Genomic DNA, 24503 nt, shown 5'->3' with positions numbered 1-24503 from the left:
AAGTACTGACAGTACTACCAATAGCGTTCCGATATAGATAGCAGTGCACTGCGAAAGTACTATCATGAGTATATGACGTCATTAATTTTGACGTTATTTCCTGTTGCGATTACTGCAACCGGCGAGGTAAAGCACTCGCAGTAATCAAGATGGCTACCTCCATGTGTACGATGGAACTAACTTTTAAATTCCATATCTGAATATAATGATACAATATTTTTAACGTAATTTTTACATTTTATTCTAGGTATTTTAATTTGTCGTCTCATTTCATTTATTAATTCCATTTCCAAATCGCTTTCACTTGATGACTCACTCGAATCATATATATTCTCGATTAAATTATATGTAATTAATGCAATAATGGTATTATCCATTTCACCAATTTTTCACTCGATGATTATTAGCGAAAAAGGTTAGTTAAAAGTCTGCTGAAAGCGTACTGTAGTGCGTTCCGTTTTACTATTTTGCAGTAGCTTCAAAGTGCACAAAATTAAAAAGGAACGCTGTCAACAGTACACTTGCATGACGTCATAGTGCCAGTACTTGCAGTGCATAACGGAACGCACCCCTAGAGTGAAGCGTTCGATTGACCAATCAGAACAAAGAGATCTCAAAGGGGTCTCTGATTGGTCAGTTGAATTCTGCACTTTGTAGAAGAGATTTTCGAACGCTATCTTAAAATTTCTTTCACGCATTGTGACGTCGTTTCTGTTTCTTTAAAAGCTCACTCCATTTTTTTAACTTTTCTTTTTATTAAAGTTGCAGAAAAAGGAAAGTATATGATTGAAACAAGTTAAATAATATATTTATTTATATGAAATGAAATAAAAATAAATTAACAAAATATATTTAAAAATATATAAAATTGTAATCACATCTGACATATCAACCTAAAAACGAATATAAAATTAAAGAAAAAGTATAATAGACAATAAATATCGGGATGAATATAAATAAATATGAAAATGAAATAAGAAGTCCCAATGATGTATTTAATAGTCCTGACAAGGCAGATAACCTACAAAATTTGAACGATACAGATTATAAAGATGAGAATATGAATAATTCTCAAAATGGTAAGAATATATTTTTACTAGAAAATATATTCGAGAATCCAATATTTAAAGAACAGGAAAATGACTTACAATCTGCGAAAGCAATTCAAATAAATTCACAAAGAAGACAAACAATTAGCACTAGTAGTGATTACAATATATTTAAATCCGAATTAAATAATATGGACAATTTTAACGAATTTGAAGTAAGCAATTTATTACATGATTTAAATTCTGCAGTACATTTTGAGGATACTAAGGTATCAGATATTTTATCTTTAATGGATACTAATTTTGTACTACAGGAAACTGATGACAGTCTAACAAATAAAGATCCAGTCACAGATCCTCTTTTTATTAGTGATTGTGAAGAAAAAAATGTTGACACATCACTTGTGAATTCAAAATCACAATCGATAAAACAAGAAAAATCTAAATATCTACATGACAAACAAATTAGTAATGTGAATAATCCTTTTAAAAAATCAACATGTAAGTTGAATAAAAAAGAGAAACATCTTTTAAAAGAATTGAAAAACGTGGAAGAAGAGGAAGAGTTACCATTACCTTTCATAAATGTAATTGATATATTTTGACTATTATACATAGGTATATTTATTTATTATATCGTGTTTGAATAAAAATTTTAATTATTTTTTTCATATAGAAATTATGTTCGCTGTGTATAAAACTGATACATAAAGTACCACCACAACATAAAATTGAAAATACTGGATCTCATGCACCAACAAGGCAAGAGAAAAAATTATTTGAGAGATATGGACCACTTCGAAAAGGTCTATATACACCTGCGGAAGATAAAGTTATTACAAAAAATTGGGAAACATTTTGCCAGGTATATACAGTATATGATTATTTGTTATATTTTAGATGTATCATGTATAGTGTGTAATAAATTTTATCATTTTATTATATCATGTATAATTTTTGTTATATCATGTATAAAATATATTTATATATATTTTTTAGCTTCATGATTGGAACACAAAGATGGTTACACCATTCCTTAAATGGAGACATAATGAAAAATATTATATAAGCAGTGTGAAAGAAAGACAGAAATTTGTACAATTTTTAGCAAATGGATTACCTTGGCGGACTTTACATAGTGTTTATGCCAGATTTAAAGTAATATATTGTAAAAAAATTACTTATGCTAGGTATGTATATATAAATGAATGATAATATGATAGTGCATAAATAAATAATAAAATTTTTAATTAAACTTGGATTTCTTACATACATTCTGTAATAATGTTTATGTTTCAGATATACATTAGAAGAAGATAACAAAATTTTAATGTATATACGGAATGAAGAATTTAATAAGCGTAATACTAAATATATTGAATTAGCAAAGTTACTAAAGCGAACAAGACGATCAATTATTAAACGATATCAGTATCTCAAAAAGATTGAAACTGATTCAGAAAAAGAACGTATGTATTTTGTGATATATCATTAAATATTATATTTATATAGTTTCCCCTTTTTCCCTAAATTTAAATGTTTGCATCTGTGTATTTTCAAATTTATTTAATTTACAGCGTCAAACATTATATGGACATTGTCATTAATCAAAAAGTTTATAAAAACTTTACTTAATGTAACATTAAGTGAGGATATAAGAGAATTAAAAAATGCTATAATTCCAAAGTCAGTGTGGCAGAAAATGGAAGAGCAATTAAATATTGATGAAAATATTTTGAAATCATTTTGGCAACATCAATTGCATTTGCAATTATTCAGTCCAAATCCTGTCTACTTAAACGATATTAAAATACAGCTAATTGAATAGTTAGTAACATGAACTTAATTATATTTATTATAAGAAGTATACAAATCGATTTTAACATATATGATTAGATTGCTATGTATAAGTATGTACAATTCATTATTGCAGTATATATGAAAAAGGAATATCAAATACTCGCGAAATTGTATGGCCCAATGTCGCAAAACATTTGGATGGAACAACTGCAGTATTTCTTTGTAAAACCTTTTTTTACCTAGTTCAAGAATGTAATATAAACGACATGGAAAATTTTGCAGGTAACATTAAATGATATTTAAAGTATATTTTTAAATATATATATATATATATATATAGTTTTCATATGAAAAACTTTGCATTTGCAGATATTGTGGAATACCTATATCATATTAAAATCCCCGAAATTAAAGAGGCTTTAACAGATAAATTTCTACCTAGAATAGTACATAAAAAAGGAAAGATTTATTTATTAAATGCAGAAGATAGTAATGATACACTTACGACTAATTCTGATAATTAGAAAGTCGATTTTAATACTAATAATTCTAATATCCTACAGTGTATATTTTTAATACTTCTCAGATACATACAATGAAATACATATAAAATTTATTTTCAATGTACTTTAAATTGTTGGACAATGTAAAATAAAAATGGAAAGGAAATTATTATGCAATTAACTATTTATTTAAAAAAAAGATTGATACAGTGACTGATTTTCCTCTGCTATAATAAAATTAATTTTCAAAGTTTAATTTTTTTCTTTAAATAATTTTACACCTTATTTTTCTTTGACTCCTTTTCGAGTGCTTTATCCTTTGCCTTTTGATACAGATGTACAAGCTTGCCTTCTTTAGCAAGAATCTTCAAGAGTTCCATAATTAGTGGTAAATAATTATGTTTCCTTCTAATATTCTCTATTTGGTATCTTTTCGACTTTCTTATTTCTTCCTCAATTAGTGATTGCAAACGTTCTAGTTCTGCAGGATCGCAGACATTGGCTTTTTGCCTTTCATATAAAGTTTTTCTGTCTGTTACTATAGCCATCAAATTAAAATGAATTTCGCCTTCATTATACCTGTATTCATAATAATATTTGTATATTTATAATATACAGCTGGTAAGCAATTTACATGCATTTATTTGTATATAGTTATTGAGTTATATTTGATAAGAGACTTACTTGTTTATTCGTTTTTGAATTATAGGCTTTGCAGCTTGTACCCATTGGTCTCCCATTGAACATGGGCCTAAATCAATTGGACCTTCTTTTAATCCATCCAATTCATACAAATGGCCATCAATTGGAACGTAACTCACAAAATGAAATACATCGTCGTCTTTAGATGCTTGCTTGGAGTCATATTCGAATAAGGTTTGTCTAAAATTTTTTTACAATTCAGAACTATTCATGACATTAATAAATAATTGTTGAACAGTTAGTTAAAAGAATACATACCTGGAAAAAGAATTATGCACTTCTCTTATAACATCAGAATTACTGAGTGCAAGTCCACGCATATTTGCATCAAAACTTTGACAGAAATTTTTAAATTCCTCTAAATTTGGTCCTAAAGATATGTCTGAGTGTTTACAATTTAATAAAACACTCAATATAGCTTGTGTTGCACAGGCATTGTTTATTACCTAAATAAATATCATTATATTAAAAATAAAATATAAAAATCCAATTTCTATTATGAAAAAATAAATACACATAAACCAATAAAATTATCTCATATATAGGTTCAATCAAATAATCGTAAAATAATAATTGCATACATACTTGTTTTGCAAAAAATATTTTGTCCAATCTATGATCACGTACAATATTTCCTGATAATTCATCATCTTGTACCCATTTAAATAAAAATATTAAGCCATGTATGGGCCTATCAGAAAAATTATTTATATCATTTAATATAATACAAAAATATGGTATAAATATAATTAAAATAGTATAATATAAAGGAATAAATGTGTGTTTACATATGTATAAAAAAAAAGTGGTATTATATAAAAGTAATCCAAGATATAAAGATAACAAGTGTTAATCTCTTTAAAATTATTAATATAAAATGATTAACATGTTGTTGTTTTTATCCATTGAATATTTTTCATATTTTGTACAGTTAAAATAAATATACAATTTCACCATAAAGAAAAATAAAGTATAAATAAGAATAAAAGCTGTAAAAAGTATAGTTACTATATGTTAATATAGTCATATTAATGATGTTTAATCTTTCATGTATATGATTATCTTTTAAGAGACTATCTTTTAACATAATAATTTTAATATTTATATTATGCAAAATGAATTTACTTCAAATCTTCAAAAATTTGATCATCATCCAAACTCCATAATTCTTCCACTTGTGCTCCTTTGACACCTGAAAAAATTTATATATATATACATATATGTATATACACTAATGTGAATTGATTTTATGACTCATTCATAAAATAAAAAGAAATTCCGAAATTTATCACAAAAAGTATCAAAATTCTTTATTCATGAGTGTATAACCTCGATAAGCGCAGTTTATAATTATGCTATCATAAAAATAATGCACAGAGATTTTACTATAGAGTAGATGAATTTTACTACAATATAATCTGAAATAATTGGAAATGTACTTACCAAATTCTTTAATTAATTCTGTAAAAACACCAGGATCACTCTCAATGAGACACCAATTTCCTGCGGAGTCCGCCATATTTTATAAACTGTCACGTCACACATACACAATATTCATATGCTAGTGTAGACCTAGTCTAGTGTATAAAAAATTTTAATCGATCGCTGCGCCATTTGGCGGCAAATATAAATTATAGAATGCATTCGTATTATCATTTGATTATCATTAAAAATGAAAAGGATAAGAATATTCTGATTGATTAATTAAATGCTAATTAATGATTACTAATATATCTTTAATGTAAACTATTCAATGAAAAATTTTATTGATAAAAATTCAAATATATAAAAATTAGAAAAAAACAATAAGAAATACATACAATTAATATTATAAAAAATAGAATAAAATAAAAGAGTAAGAAAAAATAATTTATTTTTTATTGGTATTTAAAAATTTTTTAATTATACATAGATATGCAAAAATATTAAAGACAAATTTTCCATATATATGTATATATATTCTAAAAAGTGATAACACATGACAATTTTTATTTAAAATTTATATAACTGTATTCTTTAGATTTCAAAATCTTCTTCAGCAGCTGGCAAAATTACAGTCGTTACAGCTAAAGGTTTTGGATTTGATTTTTTGCATAGTAATATCTTAATCTTTCCCGATATTTGGCCTTTTAAGTTCGCGCTAACAGTTATAGGTATAGGTATAGCACTGGGTAACAAAGGCAAATCTATCACACGAGGATTCACATCAGTATCCTCGGGTCTACAGAGAAGATACAATTCTGTATATGATAAACCTTCAGAGATATTTGTTACTATAATTCGAATCATGTAATTGGGACCCAAACCGAGGACATTTGCTTCCAATGTAATAGGATTTGGTCCTGTTACTTGAGTTTCGCTTAAATTTTCGGATGCTCGTTTAGCAGTTGTTAAACGTAAACGAAGAAAGCCTTGCTGAAAGGTGTTATGAATTTTCTTCGCTTCGGCTCTCTCTCTTATCGTTTGATCGACAAATAATCGTGTTTTTTTTGGTATAGAGAACTTGGATGTATTGCATGATGACGAATTTGATATTGAATTGTTCACATTGAAATCAGCAGTGCGTTTTAATATCTTCATACATAAACCTCCGCCGACAGTAATCATAGCTATTGTTCGTTCCTCTTGTCCCATTCGTCCATACTATTTGTAAAAATAAAATTAACTTATATTTATATATATTAAGAATACATACACATATGGTATATATATGTAAATTATATCAATATTTATATCAATATTTATATCAATATTTTTATAATTTATATCAATATTTTTTTAACAAAATACATTTTTATGTAAAAGGTACCTTAAGAGCAGATACAGGTTCCATAATTTTCACTGTATCCACATGATGTTTTCCATCATAAATGCGTACTCCATAGCCTGCTGTGCTTACAGCTAATAACGATAGTCCACTTTGCGGTACTGGTAAACTCACTAAATCTAATATCATGCCAGGAATACTGATATACCATAATTTAATTCCCTGTAAGAAATTTTTATATTTATGAAAAAATCTAACATATACATTATAATGTAATATTTTTGAAATAGTATATGCCATTGTCAATCAAATATATACATAATATATACATAAACTTTTATCTGGAAAAGATATGTATTCAACTTACTCTTTTTGAAAATCCTACTAAAGTACCATCCATAACAGCTACTGCAGCACCTTCAGAAGTAAGAATGGAAATAGCTACTGCTGGTGCTGGCAATGGTTCCCAAAGTTTTACAGGACTTCCTCTTCTAATTGCTCCTATTTTTCCATCCCTTCCGATGACCATTATGCGACCATCACCAGTCCATAAACCACAACTGGCAAATGACACTGGTGGCCACTCTAACTGATGTTTATCCATGATTGAAAAAGCTCTGTGACAAATAATATCCATACCAATAAATAATATTTATAAAATATCGAACGATCTCTTTTAATCATACAAGAAAAATACCTAGGATCCAAAATGAGAACTTCGCCAACCTCAGTTCCTAATATTAAACAGCTACTGGCGGGATCATTCCATGAATCCCTCCGGATGATTGCAATTGTTGTTAGAGCATTGACTTTGACAAGCGGTAGCCTTCTATACTGCTCGACAAAGCTCAATCGTAAATTATTGTCCAGAGACAGAAATTTTAATGTGCGAGGTGAAAGATATGATGCACCGAGTTCTTTTAGCAATAGTTCCAAATCATCCACAAGTGTCAGCACATTTATTTCCTCATCCAATCCGCATTTATGCCAAATCTACATCAAATTATTGAGATACTATTCACGACAAAAATACATAAATTAACTTATACTTATATTAACTTATATTTATATTAACTAGAAAAGGATATTATTGCTAGTGTATATATACCTCTCGTTCTTTTGGATGAGCGTCAATGTGTGGCAGACAATACTTGAAAAAGGGTCTCATATTTTTGAAAATATATACACTGGCCCCAGCTCCTACAGCTATTACAGACGAGCGATGTTCTCCATTTTCTGTATAAAAACCAACTACACCACAAGGTGGATCCATCATGTTATGTTCAGTTACTTGATCACCTCCTTTATATACTCGTATCTAGATACAAATAAACAATATATTAGAAATTATAAAAAGTAGTAAATTATAAAAAAATTCAAAAGAGAAAGATAAAATTTAAATATTTATTAATTCAACATTATTTAATTACATTTTATTCTCAAGATTTGAGATTATGTTCAAATTATAAATATAAAAATACTATAATTCACATTTACAAGAAAATACAACTACTTTATCACTCATTCATTTGCAATCTCCACAGTATTTAAATAATATAAATTAATTATATACATATATAAGTAACTTTTTATTATGTAAATGCATATACCTTTGTCGAGTCATCTCCTACTGGTCCTAAATCAGCACAAATGAGCCTAGCATCTCCATCGCCACTTATATCTAACATATCAAGTCCACCTGGCAAAGCAAATAAACCTGCACTTGGTTCCCAAAGTGCTTCCAACCAGCGACTCGTACCGAGTCCTCCGAGAGATTTATGATCTGCTCTAAAAATAAATAAATACATTAAAAATAAAAATAAAGTGCAATAAGCAAAAATAACAGAATTATTCTTATTAATTCAACTTGCAAGTATTAAAGAATTTTATATAAGATTTAATAATTTACATTTTTGAAATAATAAATTTGAATATATTAATCTCTCCATCCCTTTTTATAAGATAAAAATCGTTAGAACATATTCGAATAAAATTTTTTTTTAATTTTTTACCTTAAACCATGCATGACTGCAAGTTATTGTCACTTCTTCAGTAAAAAAAAAATCGTTAACTTATTTCATTATCAAATTACATATCTTAGCTTTTTGTTTGTGTTATAATATCTATATTATATATCAATATACATTAAACATATATCTGAAATTGATTAACATAGGATCTTTTATCTTTTCATGTGTTTACAATATTTTGCCAATTCTATAATTGGCAGTTTCACAATATCTTAAATTGACATTTTATCACGTTTTTATCCCATGCCAAAAACAGATGTATATAGATAAATGTATATGATATAAATTTGAAAATTAATAATCATAGAAATAGAATGCCACATGCCACATGTTTTGTTTTGTACATCTGTTTCCATAGCAATATATACCCAGCACTTCATATATATATATATATAAAATTATTTCTCTCTAAAGTTGCATTCGAAAATCTACCAAAGTATTTGAAACAAGAAATCTTTGCTCCTTTTGATTAATCAATAATAAATTAAGTTTTATAAGACAAATCGATTTTTTAACGTAACTTAGACATAACAAAAAAAAGCGGAAAAATTAAATATATATATATATATATATATATATATATATATATATATAAATTGAATGTCATATATATGAAAGTTGTTTTAACAAGGATTATTATGTGCTATTATATAATTATAGCAATCATTGTCTTAACACACACACACACGTACACACAAAATTTAATCATTTGATTATTTGATAAGTATATACCCAGATAGCCACAGTAATTATTATGACATCATTTTGATGTCAAAATGCATCATTTGCCATCAAAATATGATGCATTTTGATGTCAGAATAATTATTGTGGCTATCTGGGTATAATATAGATCGAGGATTAAATTTTATTACGTCTAATTTTGAATTTAATTTTACACATACAACATATTTATACTTCTTTTAATGCATTTCTATTATCTGTTAATTTAAAAAAAAAAATATATATATATATATATTATTAATATCATATACAATTTTATGTTCTAATATATCGCTTTATACAGTTTAGAAATATACATTTATCGCAATATGTAATTGTGCGTAACTTATATTCATTCAAGAAGTCCTAAGATAAAAATAATTTCTACTACTCTGTGTATAAAAAAAGCTATATCAAATTCTTTATAATAAAATAAAATAGTATTAAAAAAAAGTATAAAATATATGTACATACAAATATACTTTTATTATTTATAATAATAATTTATATTTTATATTAGAATAGTAGAAATTACTATTCTAATATAAATTATATGATAAATAATTGACAAATACTTTTAAAATGGAAAATAATATCTTTACATTGGCATTGTAAATTATCATATAATACTGATGTTTATAAGTATATTTTATAAAAGAAAGTATCGTCGAATATATCATCGATATTCAAAATCACACACAATATTTTTGACATATATGAGATTTAGATCGATATACAATACGACATTCCTTTACAAATTGGAAACGAAAACTTATAAAATATAAAAGAGATAATAATATACTTATTAGTTTAAGTTAATATTTAATTTCATAGTCATAAATAATATCTATGTACGTATATTTATATTATCAATATGTAGGAAGCTGTATATTATAAAATTGTATATATGTATATACGTATGTGTGTTGACATACATGCATCTATGTGCATTGCACATATATGTAGATGAATGATAGACTAATATTTGAATAATGATCTTAAAGTTATTTGAACACAGTCAACAGTCACATTAATCATATCACACCTACATACAAGATAACATATACATATAGTTGTTTTACACACAATCTGAAAAAGTACACGAGATTCGTTAAGATGAAAATTTATAATCCTAGAGAATATGGCACAATTTAAAATTTAAATAACAATTATTATTTCAACGAAGTAACGTCGATAGTGGAGACGGTGGTGATGGAGACGGAGGTCTTGCCGCAAGAGTTTCCAGTTCACTGCAATGAAATTGGCATACAGAGCTGGATGTACTTAGAGTTGATTCCGACAGCATACCACGTCCTTTATAAGCTTTTCTCGCTCGAGTGTTATCCTTGTCGGCTTCAACTACGCTATCATCCTCATATTTAGGAAAACAGAGGAATAACATTTTTAATCTGTAATTTAAAAAACCATTAATTATAATTTATATATGCTGTACCATATACCACATCTCATTACTAAAATCCAGAAATATATTTATGAAATATATAGATAAGTAATATATATACAATAAATTAAGTAATATATACAATGAATTAAGTAATATATATACAAACTTATCACCTGGAATATTCAAACTGAGCAAAACGAGAAGATGGTCCTATTATCGCTAACATCGAGCATAAGAACAACGTGGCATATATCCAACTTATGCTCATCACGAGCAGCAAAAAAATACCAATTTGTATATATGCCAATACATGAGAAGGTAACATTAAAGCACCAGCAGCTCCGCTTGTGATTGCTGCCATAAGAGTTGGACCACCCATTTTCTCCAGCGCTGCTCTTACCCTATCTATTTTTTTCTCAAAAATACATGTTCTATAACTTACAGCGTAATGCAAACTAAAGTCTACAGCAAGTCCTATAATATAATGCATTTATATGTATTCAATAAATCTTCAGAAATACTTTATATCATAAATGACTTTATCAAGTTATTTTTATCATTCTTTACCTATAGCAGTGGATATTGCAACACTTTCCAAGACATCAAGTTTCCAACCAAAAAGAATAAGTATAGCGACAGTTACTATTATAGTAGCACCAACAGTTACAATGGCGTATAGACTGACAAGGGGGTTTAAAGTGACCATCACTAATACTATTAGAGCCAAAGCTAACGATACTCCCATTGTCCATATGGTGCCTTCATACAAAGTGCGCTGCAATTCGTAAAATTCAAGTCTACTAATGAACCATCCACCTCTCATGCCTCTGGGCGCACTTCGTAATTGATCTTGCATCCAACTTTCAACCTAAAATCAAATTTCAACATTAATTTGCTTCAAGAATTCATGCTCTTTTATATCTGTATTATAATCTACACATAGATAATTGTCATTGATAAATAGTATTACTTGCCTGATGAAAAAATTTATCCATCTTCGCAAACGAGAGAGTATACGCGTAAGTACTATCATATTCAACAATAAGCGCTTTAATCTTAGGCGTTACTTTAACTGAAAGTGTATCGTTCGAAGAAAAAAATGGGTCATTGAAAAATTTTGGACCTGCAAAAACTGGATTGTTCTGAATCCACTTATGAGGCGTGTTATATATCTTCATACTCAATTCAGCCGCGCACTGTTGCAGGATACTGGGTTTATATGGAAACATGTTACTTTCGCAGCATGGCAAGTTTTCGTCGACATATGGTTTAATGGGACTTTTACAACGTCTTTTCATCCACTCATATAACGGTTCGATGAAACAATTTAGTAACATAGGTCCCGAAGTACTACGATAGAACGGTTGACTTCGTAAATCTTTGCAAAATCGGTCGAGCCATTTTTGTGACTTTGGATTCGATATATCGAATGATGTATCATAGTCTAGTGTTCCTTTTTCGCGAGGATTAAGATAATCGCCATTGTCGGTCGGTTTTATACCCCATACAAATCTCAATGGTAAAACTTCACCACCACCGTCACCACCAACGTCATCATCAACGTCACCACCACTACCAATCTGTAACAATAAAATATATATAATAAAATATATATTATATGTATAGACACATTTCATATAAACAATATATAAGTATATAGATACCATTTCATATCGTTCAAACCAAAATTTTTGCGAATATTTTAAATCATATCGCTCAAATGGATGTGTATTATGGAACAACTGAAAATCAATATAATCCGGCACTTGTAGACCCGGATGATGGAAAACGATAATACAGCATATTATTGCGATAGTTCCCAAACTCAGCAACAACAACCATCGTAAACTAATTACTATTCCAGTAAGAAAGGCCGTAAATCCTTTTGTTACTTTGTCTCCTAAGGATTGTAGGGGACGAATAATCTTTCTGGTAATAAAATTGAGAGGCGATAAAGTAGCGAATTTACAATGCTCTGACACAACCACACATGCTGGTAACCATGTGATCATCAAGAAGAAGTTAACAATAACTGTTATGCCTGCAAATAAACTATAATACATAAATTATTAGAATGCAATATACACAAAGCTTAAGAATGTATTAAATATATAGGGAAAAAAATGCTATGTATGTACAAGTAAAATTAGTACCTGAAACAATTTATAGAAGTAACATTGCTAATAATTGATGCAAAGAAAGCTACTGCAGTAGTAAGAGATGTTACAAACATAGATGGAACAGCATGTTTCATTGTTGTTTGTACTAAATGTACTAATCCACCATTTGAAAGCTTCTGCTGCTTTTCAGATTCCCATACTTTGCAATATATGAATGCATCATCTGCTCCAATGCCTGTAATAATTTTATCTTATCAATGAATTTATAACATTTATAGATAAATATGTATTGTTAATTATAAAAATGATATATTTAATATTTTCAATATTAATATATATATATATATATATATATATATATATATTAATATTACAATATGATATATATAATATATATATTTTTAATATTAAAATATGATATATAAAATAAAATATAAAATTTATGAAAAAATATAACGTATATATTATGTATATAATATTTTAATACTGACCTACAGCAACAACAATAGCCATAATATTCATAAACGGAAAGAACTCAATACGTAAGACCAAAGTGTACACTGCGTATGAAATACCAAGACTAAAAATCACTGCGAAAATTGTAGTTATGGTCAACACTATAGAGCCAGTGTAAGCCAAAATGCAAAGAGTAACAAAGAGAAAACCAGCAAGTACTAAACTTGCATCAGATATTAATAGTCTGTCAAATAATGTACTTTTTAGGCCAAGTTGCATGCCTTGAACACGAAAGTTTCCGTACATTAAATCATCGTTCTCTATCGCTTTATAAAAATCTATAGCTGCAGAGCTTGCCGCAATCGGAAGAAATAACATGGCAGACTGCAATGTCAAATTTTGTTTATTTTTCGGTTCTATCTTCTGCAACAATTCAATATAAAATATTAGAATATTATAATTATAGATAAATATATAATTATTTGTATTAGTTATATGAAGCAAGACTTATACTCTACCGGAATAAAATTAACATCCAAAAGATAGTGTAGCAAATGATAGGCTGCATTTCTCATGTAACATTCAGTTGGCACATCTTTTTGGCAATCGAAATCTTCTGCACAGTTAGGCAATAATTTATGATTATGATAATAAGAAGCACATTGTTGCAAAAGCGTTTTCACTCTACTCAGATCATTTTCTGTTACTCCAAGACAAGAAGAGCGGTTCGACAAGAGAGCTACATAGTTGGCTGGTGACCAACTTCTGCAACATTTATGACTATTATGCTCTTCTGTCTGACAAAGAGATGAAAAATGAGCATTTGCACGAAGGACATCATCAATATGACATTGAGCTAATATGCCTTCCATAGACCACAAATTTTTCTCTTCAGAATCCACAGCAATTACAACACGAGCGTATGAAGATGTTGGTAAATTGCAAAAAAAATCATTATCAAAATGATTGCGATTCTTGTCATCCATAATATCCATATCATCCTCATCCTTCAATTCTCTTAATTCGCCCCATTTATCTTTATTCTCATCGCTTGTTTCTTTCAAGCTTGTGATATTTAATAGCTTTTGATGTTTTTGTTCTTTTTGTTTATTTTTATCTTTTGACTTTATTTTCAGAATACCCGAAGTAGACAAACTATGGTTTTGTTGATGCATACTAGACTGCAAAATCAAGTAAAGTGTATAATGTAATATATTGTTAATTAATTTTCATTCCTATAATATTTTTCATATTTATAAATTGATTAAATATATTTATAAATAGTACTAATTTTAGTGGATAAATATATAATTTAAAATAGAGGATATGTGTGTGGAATACTTTTACCATACACACCTGTTGATTTAGTTGACGTAGGTATTGATGATATTCCAAAGGATTACCAGTAAGTTCTCCTCTTGTTTTTGTAGCTTCCTCTATTAAATTATGCCAAGCTGTGAGCCTTTGTGCTAAAACTGAACCTCTTGCCTCAAAGCCCTGATATAAATGTTTTACATTTTAAATATATTAATTAATATATCTTTTTCAGACTTAAACAGGTTTATATTTGTACATACCATTTGAGGATCTGAAAAATCTGGAAGCTTTTTAGTTGTAAGAGGAATAATTAGACATATTGACGAAAATGCAAAAATCACCATCAAAATAATATATGGATGATGAGCAATTAGACGAGGAAACCAGGATGTCTTCATTTTAATTTCTTGCTCTTTTGTATTTTATATATTTATTTTAAATATATATCTTTATGTGGAATGAATGAAGAATCACAGATATATAATTAATAAGTAGTCATTTATCATCTTTCTTATCGTGTTCGTCGAAGTATATTTGCGACAGCATTAAAATATTTTGTCATAATAAACAAATTTTTTGTATCACATAATCGTTCTCGTTTTATTCAGCAGTGCAGCAAATATTTTAAACGTTCTTAATAGAATATGTTTTGGAAATTCTCGATTTGTATATCACAGCCTACGCTTTGTATATATAGCTTTCGAAGATATCCGAGTGAGAGATCAGTATTCAGTGAGTCGGGAATGCGTGAAGGAACAATAATATAAATGCAACGAATGTTAACCAACTTGTTTGTGTGAATCTCTTAATATATCTCTTATAAATTATATTTTCCTTTCTAGTCTCGTATTTTTATTCAATCACTTAGGATCACGTCGTATAGTCTTGATCTCTCGTTAATTTCTGGAAAAATAATTATACGTTATGCATCTACTCCGAATAATAGCACGTGTTTACACTACAATGACAAATGGTACGATCCGATTATGAATTGTATAGATACATGAAGGACTGGCAACAACTGGAGGAATATAGATGCCATTCTAGGTAAAGGAGGAGAGAGAGGAAAGTGTAGTTTGTGAATGAAAGTGATATGGTTGATGAACCTGATTGGCTAGGCCATGTTGTTGTACCATCTTTTTCGAGCGAAATAACTGCATATATCTCGGAGAAATCGTATCCAGAGAAAGTTGCGTATTACATGTGTGTACATATATATAGTACGTATACTTTCCATTGACGCACAGCGTCTATCTTATCTGTCAAAAGTGACAGATCCAAAACCGGATCGAAATCACAACCGATACGATTAGATACGTAAAATTCGTGCGACACGATGGCTCACTGGTTTCATCGCAATGTGCTAAAAGCGACAACGAATCAAAAATTCGAGTTGAAAGTCTCGAATTCTACAGATGCTACCAAGAAGCTCTGCAGGTTGGAGATTTTAGAAATAAATCTCTCGTGTATTACGCAGATTGCGAGCGACTGCTGTGCTCTCTGATAACTATTATTTCCGAAGAATATACATATATAATTATTAGAACATACATATTATTCTGATGCCTATATTATAGTAAATGAAATATTAGAACTTTATATTTTTTTAATATTATAATTATTCAAATTTTTTTTATCAAAAAGAAATTTTCTTTAAAAAAATATATTTTTTTAAATTGAAATTCATGTTTTCAGTGATTTAAAGCTGTCAAGAGCCAGACTTTTAGATTTGATTAAAAATGCAAATAATACCAGTGATACAATAGAACCTGCATTTCTTAGTTATCTGAGTTTGTTGTATGGTTTTTTATGGGAAGTTAAACCATCCGAGGAAGAAGCACAACATGTTGGCAGACCCAATCCCAGCAAACTCAGAAATGTTTTGGTATTTAAGTGGACTCAAACATTACTTGGTGGAAGCACATTGTAATTATGATTATAAAAAATATTTAATGAAGTAATATGATTTCTAAATGATTCTGAGATTATCTTTAATTAAAAATTATAATTTTTTTTATTAAAGCTCTAGTGCTGATTCTGTTTATGAAGCAGCTAACATGAGTGTCAATATAGGCCTTTGGTTTATGAAACATGCAGCTATGATTGCAGCAAAAGACGAGTGAGTATAAATTAATTAAAAGTGATCTTTAAGTAATTAATATTATATAACACATATATAGCATTAAATTGTGCAAAAATAAAAAAAGTAATCTATTACATTTTAGCATTACAATGAATGAAGCTAAAGAAGTACACAGCATGTTAAGACGAGCTGCTGGAATATTTACTTTTGTACAGACTGAGTTTTTGCCACAATTGGCTAATCCACCTCCATTGGCAAGTGACTTGGATCCCCGTGTATTAAATGCATATGTTAATCAATGTACAGCAGAAGCACAAGAAGGTTATTAGGGAAATTATTTGTATAGTTGTGTTAACTTTAATAAACTTACTTAATTATACTTAATCATCTTTTTCATTCTTTTTATAGTGACAGTGGCTAGAGCGGTAGAACTCAAGCACAATTCTAGCTTGATAACAGCTTTAGCCAATGAGACTAGCAAATTGTTTTTGGATGCTGCTAACACTCTTCGTCCATTCAAATCAGAAATATCTGCCCAATGGATAAAATACTTGGAGTTAAAAGCAGCATTTTATCAGTCTTATGTAAGCTTGAAAATTCATAAAATTTGATTATTTAATCATTCTAAATATAAACAAAAAGATTTGTTATTTATTATTATTAATCAAAAAGTAATATTTTCTTTCATAAATTTGTTTCTAGGCTTATAACTATTGTGGTGAAAATTTATTAGCAATGGATAAATGCGGTGAAGCGATACGAGCGATGCAAGAAAGCGATTCATGTTTACAGAAAGCGAAAGCATTATGTCAAGAATATGGGAAAACACATGGACCTGCGCCTCGAGTTAAACCAGACCAACATGCTGTATTTAAGCGCCTAGCACCCATAGTAAAACTCACTCTCGATAAATGTAACCGAGAGAACGGTTTAATGTAATGTCTTTATTCATAATGTATATTATTATTATAATGTTATATCTCCTAAATATATTTAAATAAAATTTATTAACTCAAAAATTTAAATAATACCAGATATCATCAGACAGTACCGGGAGAAGTTCCACCTTTGGACACAAAAGCTACTTATGGCTTAGTCAGCCCAATCGATTTCCAAATGCCATCACCAAACTCCATTTGGAACTTGGGAACATACAAAGTATTAGCTGGTATAGGAGCAGCAAAAACAGAAAAAGAACAGACTCTGCCACCTGTTAAAGAGGAAGCAATTCATCAAAGTAGTAAGGAGCCAAAGAATGAAAGCGGTTGCATTTTACAATAAGAATCTTGTAATAATTTGATTTGCAAATGCTTTTTTTAGTCACAGTGATATTAATTGCAATAGACGTGTGGACACAATATATAAGTTAGATGACTTATATATGTGTCACACACAAGTACAAATTATGAATATTATGAAACAAAGCATTAATTATTTAATTATTACATAAAACTAGAAGTACAAGATATTTATTTATTATGCAAATATATACTTAATTGAGTGTATATCTTGTGATGCAATAAGTAGATAAACTACTACCAAAAATTGTATTAATAATATATCTACTTCATTTTGCATATGTCTAAAATTTTCAAATCAAGCAATTTTTATATTCATATCAGTATAAAATAATATATGATTCAATCTATATATGATTTGCTTTCATCGTTGCAATATAATCAAGTATATTATTGTATGTACAAGTGACTTCTTGCTAAAAATGAAAAATTGTCACAAACATTATTTTAATCGCTATGTGAACTAGTCAATGTTTTAGTAAAATTATATTTTTAATAAGTACAATAATGAGAAAGAATTTTTGAAATTAACATGCATATAATGCATATTATCAATATAAATTATAATAGAGATGTGCAATCTTTTTCTATATATTTTTTTATAAGCTGTAGGTTTAAAAATATAACAGAAATGTTCAATTCAGATGATAAAGAGAGATATATATACAAAAATGTATTTCAAAAACATGTTAAACTAATGTAAAAGTATTAGTTATTGCTAAATTATAAAAATCTGTGTTAATTATATTATTTATGATATATCCAGCAGTTATATAAATAATGACCAGCATTGTCTATCAAAATTAAAAATTTACAAGTTATACTGTATTTTATATCAACTCTTAAAAATTATATATACACAATAAAAAATTTTGTTAATTGTTATATAATTTATGTAAAACATTTTTGTATGCAATATATTATTAAGATCTATATGTATTCTAATATATTATATTCTATCACATAAATAATAAAAGGCACATAAAATTATGCATTAAAAGATATTAAAAATCGTATTTAAAGATATTTTTCCATATATATATATATATATATATATATATATATATATATATATATATATATATATTATCCATATGTATAAAAAAGAGAAAACTAATTTATTCGTATATATTTATATAACTTATATATTAAAAATATAAATATAAAAAATGTGTGAAAATATTGTTATTAAATAAAATATTCGAGTATATTTAGAGTATCTAAACACATACAAGTATATCATAAAATATCTATACGTATATAACATTAATTTTAAAATATATCATATGTCTCGATTTTTGAATAATTATCAAAACTTTTAATTGTGTAATTAAAGAATTTATTCAAGTTGCTCCAAAATCGCAACTTGATCATTTTTTTCTGTTCTGATACATATATATGATATATCGGATATACTCTTGTGCCCAAATAGTTTTCGACAGTTCCACCACTCCTATATTCGCGCTGCACCTAGCCTAATCTGTTTCCCGATGATGGCATTCGATCGGATCGCGATACGGACAGGACGCGCGAGGTTGTTCCTATTGTTATAAAGCCAACGATGACGTGCGGTTACGTTATAATAACAACGATGAAATAGCGAACGTCGTCGAAAGCGAGATAGAAGTGAACGTATCTCCGAGAATGTTGACATCGGCGAGCTACGCTATTAAATTCATTAAGATGGAGTAGATGTTACGTGCGTAACGAGATATACCTGTGACGAAGCAGCGTTTCGAAAATATTCGTCGCGGTGTTTTGGTCTCCTCTTCGATTTAGAGATCGATTCGAAGGTAAGAAAGCCTCAGACTGTTACTCTTATACTAATGCCACCTGCAATAAACATAAGACGTAAATACACAGTTCAATTTTCTTCACTTTGTGCTCTAATGACAATGAACTTGATGACACTTGCATGGTCAATAAAGCGAATCTAAATACACTGCTCTTTTATTTGTCAATACGAAGGTATATCTCAAAACATGTTTCAAAGAGCATATACTCTTCTCTTTTGCTAAATATATTTCAATTAATGTTTAGTTTGGATTTAGACACATAAACAATATGGTTTTCATCATTTTCATCATTACATTTATATAAGTGTGAAAAAATATTGCCTATAATTTTTTATATGTTTCAATGAATGTATATTAAATATATTATATTTCAAAACCTTTAAATTTTATTAGACTTTTTAAATTTTTATTCACAATTCTTATCTACTTTTGAATTCAGTAGGAAAAAAATGGAAGAAAAATGCAGTAATACAAGTATGATAGAGGAGGAGGAGCCTGAAGACTCTGAAAATATAATAATTAATGAAGTGGATGGCTTACCAAATTTACATCCAAATTACGAACAATTAGAACTCGAATTCGAAAGAGAAAGTCACGATACAGATATTAGATCAATTGATGAGTTGGTTCATGATGAAGATTTACCAACTTCTGTAATTGTTACTAATGTCGATCCTCGAGTTTTTAAAAATGATGATCTAAAGGTAATAAAAGTTTTGTGTATGAGATATTAATTAATAACAAGCATGTGTTACATTCTGATATTATTCTATTCTTACACACAGCCAGCCATAGAAAATCTTTTCAAACAATTTGGAGAAGATGCTACGTTTCAATATTTTAGATCCTTCAGAAGAATGAGGGTAAATTACAATTCTCCCAATGCTGCAGCAAATGCAAGATTGCATTTGCATCAAACACATTTTGGAGAAACTGATATTAATTGTTATTTTGCACAACCAGTAACGCCTATAGGTTTGTAATCAGTGCAGAATTTTCTTTCATAAGAACTTTAAACATTACAATGATGCAAAAGATACAAGGAAAAGTAATATTTAATCAAACATGTAAATTTCTAGATATGGAGGATCAGCATCTTCAACCACCAGCTCTTACTAAACAATTTCTCATATCTCCTCCTGCTTCTCCACCGGTTGGTTGGGAACCACGCGAGGAAGGAGAGCCGCTCGTTAATCACGATCTATTAGCTGCTATAGCCAATTTATCCACAGGTATTTATTATCCCTTATTATCTCGAACTTATATCGATTTTACATAAAACTACACAGAGAGAATTTTTCTCTTAGAATTTAACTTGAAATTTATGGTAATTGTGGGAAAATATCATATTGGAAAAATTTTACAATAGTTTGATTAATCTTTGCCATAACAAAAAAATATGAATATCTATCATAATAAGATATAAATGTTTCATTAATTTGACTAAAATATATAGTAAAATTTCAATAATGTTAAAAACTATATTAAAAACTTATGATTCTTTAAGTATTTTAAATAGAATAAATAAATGCAAAAAAGTGATAAATATATAAAATATTTTATATAAATTTTTAATGCAACATAATATTTTCAATCCAGCATCGTTCATAATAATTTTAACATGCAGCATAATAATTTATGCTTATTATCAAAGATGATAAAATTTGTAGTGAATTTTGTGATAAAATATAATGGAAAATCCACTCCATATAGAAGTGATGTATATGATTATCTAAATCTAAAAATTTTTTCCCACTATACATAAAATTATTAATATTGCAGGCGGAACTCACGAGATACATCCAGGAGGATCGGGACAGCCAGGCATAGTCGTGCATGTTTGCGAGAGTGCAAGTTCGGCGAAGAATGCGCCTCGCATTCAACATACGCGATGTCCGGAACACTAATTTTCTCCTTTTTTTTATTTATAATACATTGATAGAGTCTTATAATCCACAGAGTAACTAGACTCGAACTGAAAAAAGAGCGCATCTAGTGAGCAATTTTAAATTAAAAAATATTATTATATCAAAGTTATAATTCACACATTTGATTGTGTGATTAGTATCCAAATGATAAGTGATGCATTGTAAAAAAATTTACAGTTTGCAGACAACGATGAGATCTGGTATATAAATATATATATAGTATTTACTAAGCTTCCCTTGGGTAGCAATGATTTATAAATATCCAAAAATTTATATTTTTAATCAATTAAAAATTACTTTTTCTTGCATTTTTTATATTATTGTAGTGTTTAATGTTCCTACAAAATTTTGCACTGATTACAATTGTTATATACTTATCAAGAAAGAGTTTAATTGTGTTTGTAAATTTACAAAATTTGTGAATTGCTTACATTTCTTGTTTCTTACAATATATATGATGAGTTAAAGAAATTCCAAGACTGGCCTATATTTCTATATTATTATTTCCTTAATCATATTAATAATTGATATTATATCGTACATATCGTGAAAAATTACGTCCGATGTGATAAAATTAAAAATCAATGAATCAAAGAAGGAAATTGTTAAAGATATATTCAAAGATTTTGCAATTCTACCTCTCATTGTCGGTGTTATTTCTATTCTTAAACAGTACATAATGTAAAACAATATTGTTGTAAATCTATAAAAGATACTAATGTTAGAATTGATCGACAGAATCAAAAAATTAGAATTGTTCAACAGCTCTATTTTGTTATTTATTTATTCTTATATTTTTCCTCTCTCTTTCTCTCTCTATTTTTTGAAAATACCTTTTAGATTATTATTTTGTATTGTGAATTTTTAATTGAATCTTGCGTGCATGCGAAAAAAATCTATGGAAGTATATGACATTAATATGTATGTGATATGTGTGTGTATACGAATGTATTGTTCTAAAAATATCGTGTGGTTCTTCTATGTGTTTTCTGTAGAAAAAGCTAGCTCACATTAGCTTGAACATTACATACTATCCTAAATCTATGATCTATATCTATGATCTCCTGTCAATGAAGTTTACGAAATCACCTATTGTTATCAATTTACTCTTTAAGAATTAAGTTAGTAAAACGAAAAAAAATAGGATAGATACATTGATACCGTATGTAATCATATCAGCATTATACTAATTTACACAGCGGCAGTGGTGATTGTGTATATGTATATATACGTGTGTGAAACATATAATTCCTGTTATTGCAAGATCTGTGACCTAAAAATAATTGTTGAATATTTATAAATACTTTATAGTAACATACTTATTTTTATATAGTGTGTAGTATTGTTTGTATCCTCCCGGTGAAAATGATGAAAAATGGTGTAAAACCATTTTCCTGTGTCATTTAATTTCAATCTTTCTTTACCGAATAATTGACCATCCAAATAAATAATATGTGAATAATTATTATATACCGGAGGAAATAATGTACAAATGATTTGTATCAAAAAAGAAAATATAAATACAAATTATTTTACGTTAAAAGTCTGATATATGTATTTATATAATCTAATGTATGTGATTGTTGTCACGTAGAATTTATTGCATAAATTTAAATCATGAATCATAAAATTTGCATATACTTGAATAAATACAAAAGTACTAACTTTGCAAAACCAAATTTGGTTTTAGCGATGACAGAAATATATTTATGATTTCTACATCTGGGATGTAGTTATGATAGTTCACATCATCAAAATAATGATCAGAATATAATTATAAGCAAACAACAATTATATGTATAAAGCTTTTATACAACTTCAATAAGAGTAAAAGAATGCTATAAAATCTCAAATCTCAATGAATTTTTCATAATTGTATACAATATGATTTTATCAAATCTCACTGAATCTGTTTTTTTTTTACTTATAAAAACATGAATAATATAGTAATTATATATGTATATATAAAACAACAATACTAAAGTAAAATCAATAAAAAGTATATGATGAAAAAATCAGAATATATAAAACAATAAATTTACCAAATAAAAACAGGATAAAAAATCAATAAAACCATTTGATTATTACACCATAAATGAAGGGGGGAGCGAATAAACCAAACACTCAATTATAGTCACCTAAAAAAAAATAACACAAAGTTAAATCTTACTAACATCATATAAAACAAAGAAAAATAGCAACCAACAGAAAATTTCTAAACCACGAAAAAGTGAAAAAAATTCAACATGCAAAACAAAACAAAGCATATGTACAGAAGTTTAGTCTATTAATTAATCTTCTATTAATAGAAAAAACGTTTATTTAATGATAAGAAGTTATTTATTAAACTTGTTTTTAAAATAATCAAAAAATGTTCTCTCTCTCTCTCTCTCTCTCTCTCTCTCTCTCTCTCTCTCTCTTAAATAAAATAATTTAGTATAATTATATTTGTATTTAAAAATTTCTTGTTATTTTATATTATAAAAAAAAATGTTTATAGAAAATACAGAAAAAAACTGCACTGCTAA

The 24503-nt window shown here is 27.8% G+C and overlaps 6 protein-coding genes across 10 annotated transcripts; 3 read left to right on the top strand and 3 right to left on the bottom strand.

Annotated features, from left to right (window-relative positions):
• The first annotated feature begins 682 nt into the window (after nucleotides 1-682).
• LOC114945240 (transcription termination factor 1) lies at nucleotides 683-3518 on the top strand. Of its 3 annotated transcripts, none has more exons than XM_029321355.2 (8): nucleotides 683-1264; nucleotides 1364-1636; nucleotides 1726-1914; nucleotides 2049-2239; nucleotides 2349-2518; nucleotides 2627-2876; nucleotides 2983-3131; nucleotides 3219-3518. In XM_029321355.2, the coding sequence occupies exons 1-8, from the start codon at nucleotides 947-949 to the stop codon at nucleotides 3371-3373; spliced, it is 1695 nt and encodes a 564-aa protein (XP_029177188.1). In that variant the 5' UTR covers nucleotides 683-946; the 3' UTR covers nucleotides 3374-3518. The 3 variants fall into 3 exon arrangements, with proteins under 3 accessions (XP_029177188.1, XP_029177187.1, XP_029177189.1); XM_029321356.2 differs by having other exon boundaries at nucleotides 1015-1079; XM_029321354.2 differs by having other exon boundaries at nucleotides 683-1636.
• Nucleotides 3519-5590, bottom strand: Uch-L5 (ubiquitin carboxy-terminal hydrolase L5). Its single transcript, XM_029321417.1, has 6 exons — nucleotides 5498-5590; nucleotides 5180-5246; nucleotides 4640-4745; nucleotides 4313-4500; nucleotides 4037-4234; nucleotides 3519-3931 (listed from the first exon to the last, which is right to left on the bottom strand). The coding sequence occupies exons 1-6, from the start codon at nucleotides 5571-5573 to the stop codon at nucleotides 3628-3630; spliced, it is 939 nt and encodes a 312-aa protein (XP_029177250.1). The 5' UTR covers nucleotides 5574-5590; the 3' UTR covers nucleotides 3519-3627.
• Nucleotides 5591-5910: 320 nt separating this feature from the next.
• LOC146723401 (BBSome complex member BBS1-like) lies at nucleotides 5911-9782 on the bottom strand. 2 transcript variants are annotated; one of them, XM_085481956.1, is made up of 7 exons: nucleotides 8834-9782; nucleotides 8432-8609; nucleotides 7930-8139; nucleotides 7519-7814; nucleotides 7189-7438; nucleotides 6864-7043; nucleotides 5911-6697 (listed from the first exon to the last, which is right to left on the bottom strand). In XM_085481956.1, exons 1-7 carry the CDS (start codon nucleotides 8845-8847, stop codon nucleotides 6071-6073), a joined length of 1755 nt encoding a protein of 584 aa, XP_085338082.1. In that variant the 5' UTR covers nucleotides 8848-9782; the 3' UTR covers nucleotides 5911-6070. The 2 variants fall into 2 exon arrangements, with proteins under 2 accessions (XP_085338082.1, XP_085338081.1); XM_085481955.1 differs by lacking the exon at nucleotides 8834-9782 and having other exon boundaries at nucleotides 8432-8793.
• Nucleotides 9783-10679: 897 nt separating this feature from the next.
• LOC114945168 (protein dispatched) lies at nucleotides 10680-15918 on the bottom strand. The gene is made up of 10 exons (XM_085482005.1): nucleotides 15131-15918; nucleotides 14910-15050; nucleotides 14072-14734; nucleotides 13589-13976; nucleotides 13131-13332; nucleotides 12642-13029; nucleotides 11952-12557; nucleotides 11545-11845; nucleotides 11151-11451; nucleotides 10680-10981 (listed from the first exon to the last, which is right to left on the bottom strand). The coding sequence occupies exons 1-10, from the start codon at nucleotides 15266-15268 to the stop codon at nucleotides 10750-10752; spliced, it is 3360 nt and encodes a 1119-aa protein (XP_085338131.1). The 5' UTR covers nucleotides 15269-15918; the 3' UTR covers nucleotides 10680-10749.
• LOC114945165 (BRO1 domain-containing protein BROX) lies at nucleotides 15818-18850 on the top strand. Its single transcript, XM_029321253.2, has 7 exons — nucleotides 15818-16307; nucleotides 16566-16796; nucleotides 16894-16989; nucleotides 17096-17274; nucleotides 17362-17537; nucleotides 17656-17888; nucleotides 17988-18850. Exons 1-7 carry the CDS (start codon nucleotides 16207-16209, stop codon nucleotides 18232-18234), a joined length of 1263 nt encoding a protein of 420 aa, XP_029177086.1. The 5' UTR covers nucleotides 15818-16206; the 3' UTR covers nucleotides 18235-18850.
• An 865-nt stretch (nucleotides 18851-19715) lies between these two features.
• sra (RRM_RCAN_like domain containing protein Sra) lies at nucleotides 19716-23297 on the top strand. Of its 2 annotated transcripts, none has more exons than XM_029321255.2 (5): nucleotides 19716-20044; nucleotides 20490-20751; nucleotides 20833-21022; nucleotides 21127-21279; nucleotides 21830-23297. In XM_029321255.2, the coding sequence occupies exons 2-5, from the start codon at nucleotides 20497-20499 to the stop codon at nucleotides 21952-21954; spliced, it is 723 nt and encodes a 240-aa protein (XP_029177088.1). In that variant the 5' UTR covers nucleotides 19716-20044; nucleotides 20490-20496; the 3' UTR covers nucleotides 21955-23297. The 2 variants fall into 2 exon arrangements, with proteins under 2 accessions (XP_029177088.1, XP_029177087.1); XM_029321254.2 differs by having other exon boundaries at nucleotides 20487-20751.
• Nucleotides 23298-24503: the final 1206 nt, after the last annotated feature.

The sequence above is a fragment of the Nylanderia fulva genome, unplaced genomic scaffold (assembly GCF_048542155.1).
Source record: "Nylanderia fulva isolate GAGA-0341 unplaced genomic scaffold, ASM4854215v1 Scaffold2, whole genome shotgun sequence".
NCBI classification, from domain to species: domain Eukaryota; kingdom Metazoa; phylum Arthropoda; class Insecta; order Hymenoptera; family Formicidae; genus Nylanderia; species Nylanderia fulva.
Note: the sequence above shows the minus strand (reverse complement) of the source record. Positions and strands in the feature narration are given on the sequence as shown.

Bases quoted from the DNA above. Each gene is read 5' to 3' on its own strand.
- LOC114945240 (XM_029321354.2), top strand. From the start codon at position 947: ATGAATATAAATAAATATGAAAATGAAATAAGAAGTCCCAATGATGTA. The intron at 1,915-2,048 runs GTATATACAGTA...TATATTTTTTAG, and splicing joins ATTGGGAAACATTTTGCCAG to CTTCATGATTGGAACACAAA. The intron at 2,519-2,626 runs GTATGTATTTTG...TTTAATTTACAG, and splicing joins AACTGATTCAGAAAAAGAAC to CGTCAAACATTATATGGACA.
- Uch-L5 (XM_029321417.1), bottom strand. From the start codon at position 5,573: ATGGCGGACTCCGCAGGAAATTGGTGTCTCATTGAGAGTGATCCTGGT. The intron at 4,501-4,639 runs GTATGTATGCAA...ATATTTATTTAG, and splicing joins AAATATTTTTTGCAAAACAA to GTAATAAACAATGCCTGTGC. The intron at 4,235-4,312 runs GTATGTATTCTT...AAAAAATTTTAG, and splicing joins GTGCATAATTCTTTTTCCAG to ACAAACCTTATTCGAATATG.
- LOC146723401 (XM_085481955.1), bottom strand. From the start codon at position 8,629: ATGTATTTATTTATTTTTAGAGCAGATCATAAATCTCTCGGAGGACTC. The intron at 7,044-7,188 runs GTAAGTTGAATA...AATTTCTTACAG, and splicing joins TAGTAGGATTTTCAAAAAGA to GGAATTAAATTATGGTATAT. The intron at 6,698-6,863 runs GTACCTTTTACA...TTTTACAAATAG, and splicing joins AACCTGTATCTGCTCTTAAG to TATGGACGAATGGGACAAGA.
- LOC114945168 (XM_085482005.1), bottom strand. From the start codon at position 15,268: ATGAAGACATCCTGGTTTCCTCGTCTAATTGCTCATCATCCATATATT. The intron at 13,030-13,130 runs GTACTAATTTTA...TATGTATTATAG, and splicing joins ACTTCTATAAATTGTTTCAG to TTTATTTGCAGGCATAACAG. The intron at 12,558-12,641 runs GTATCTATATAC...TTATTGTTACAG, and splicing joins GGTTTGAACGATATGAAATG to ATTGGTAGTGGTGGTGACGT.
- LOC114945165 (XM_029321253.2), top strand. From the start codon at position 16,207: ATGGCTCACTGGTTTCATCGCAATGTGCTAAAAGCGACAACGAATCAA. The intron at 16,990-17,095 runs GTGAGTATAAAT...ATTACATTTTAG, and splicing joins ATGATTGCAGCAAAAGACGA to CATTACAATGAATGAAGCTA. The intron at 17,275-17,361 runs GTTATTAGGGAA...TTCTTTTTATAG, and splicing joins TACAGCAGAAGCACAAGAAG to TGACAGTGGCTAGAGCGGTA.
- sra (XM_029321255.2), top strand. From the start codon at position 20,497: ATGGAAGAAAAATGCAGTAATACAAGTATGATAGAGGAGGAGGAGCCT. The intron at 20,752-20,832 runs GTAATAAAAGTT...TCTTACACACAG, and splicing joins TTAAAAATGATGATCTAAAG to CCAGCCATAGAAAATCTTTT. The intron at 21,023-21,126 runs GTTTGTAATCAG...GTAAATTTCTAG, and splicing joins ACAACCAGTAACGCCTATAG to ATATGGAGGATCAGCATCTT.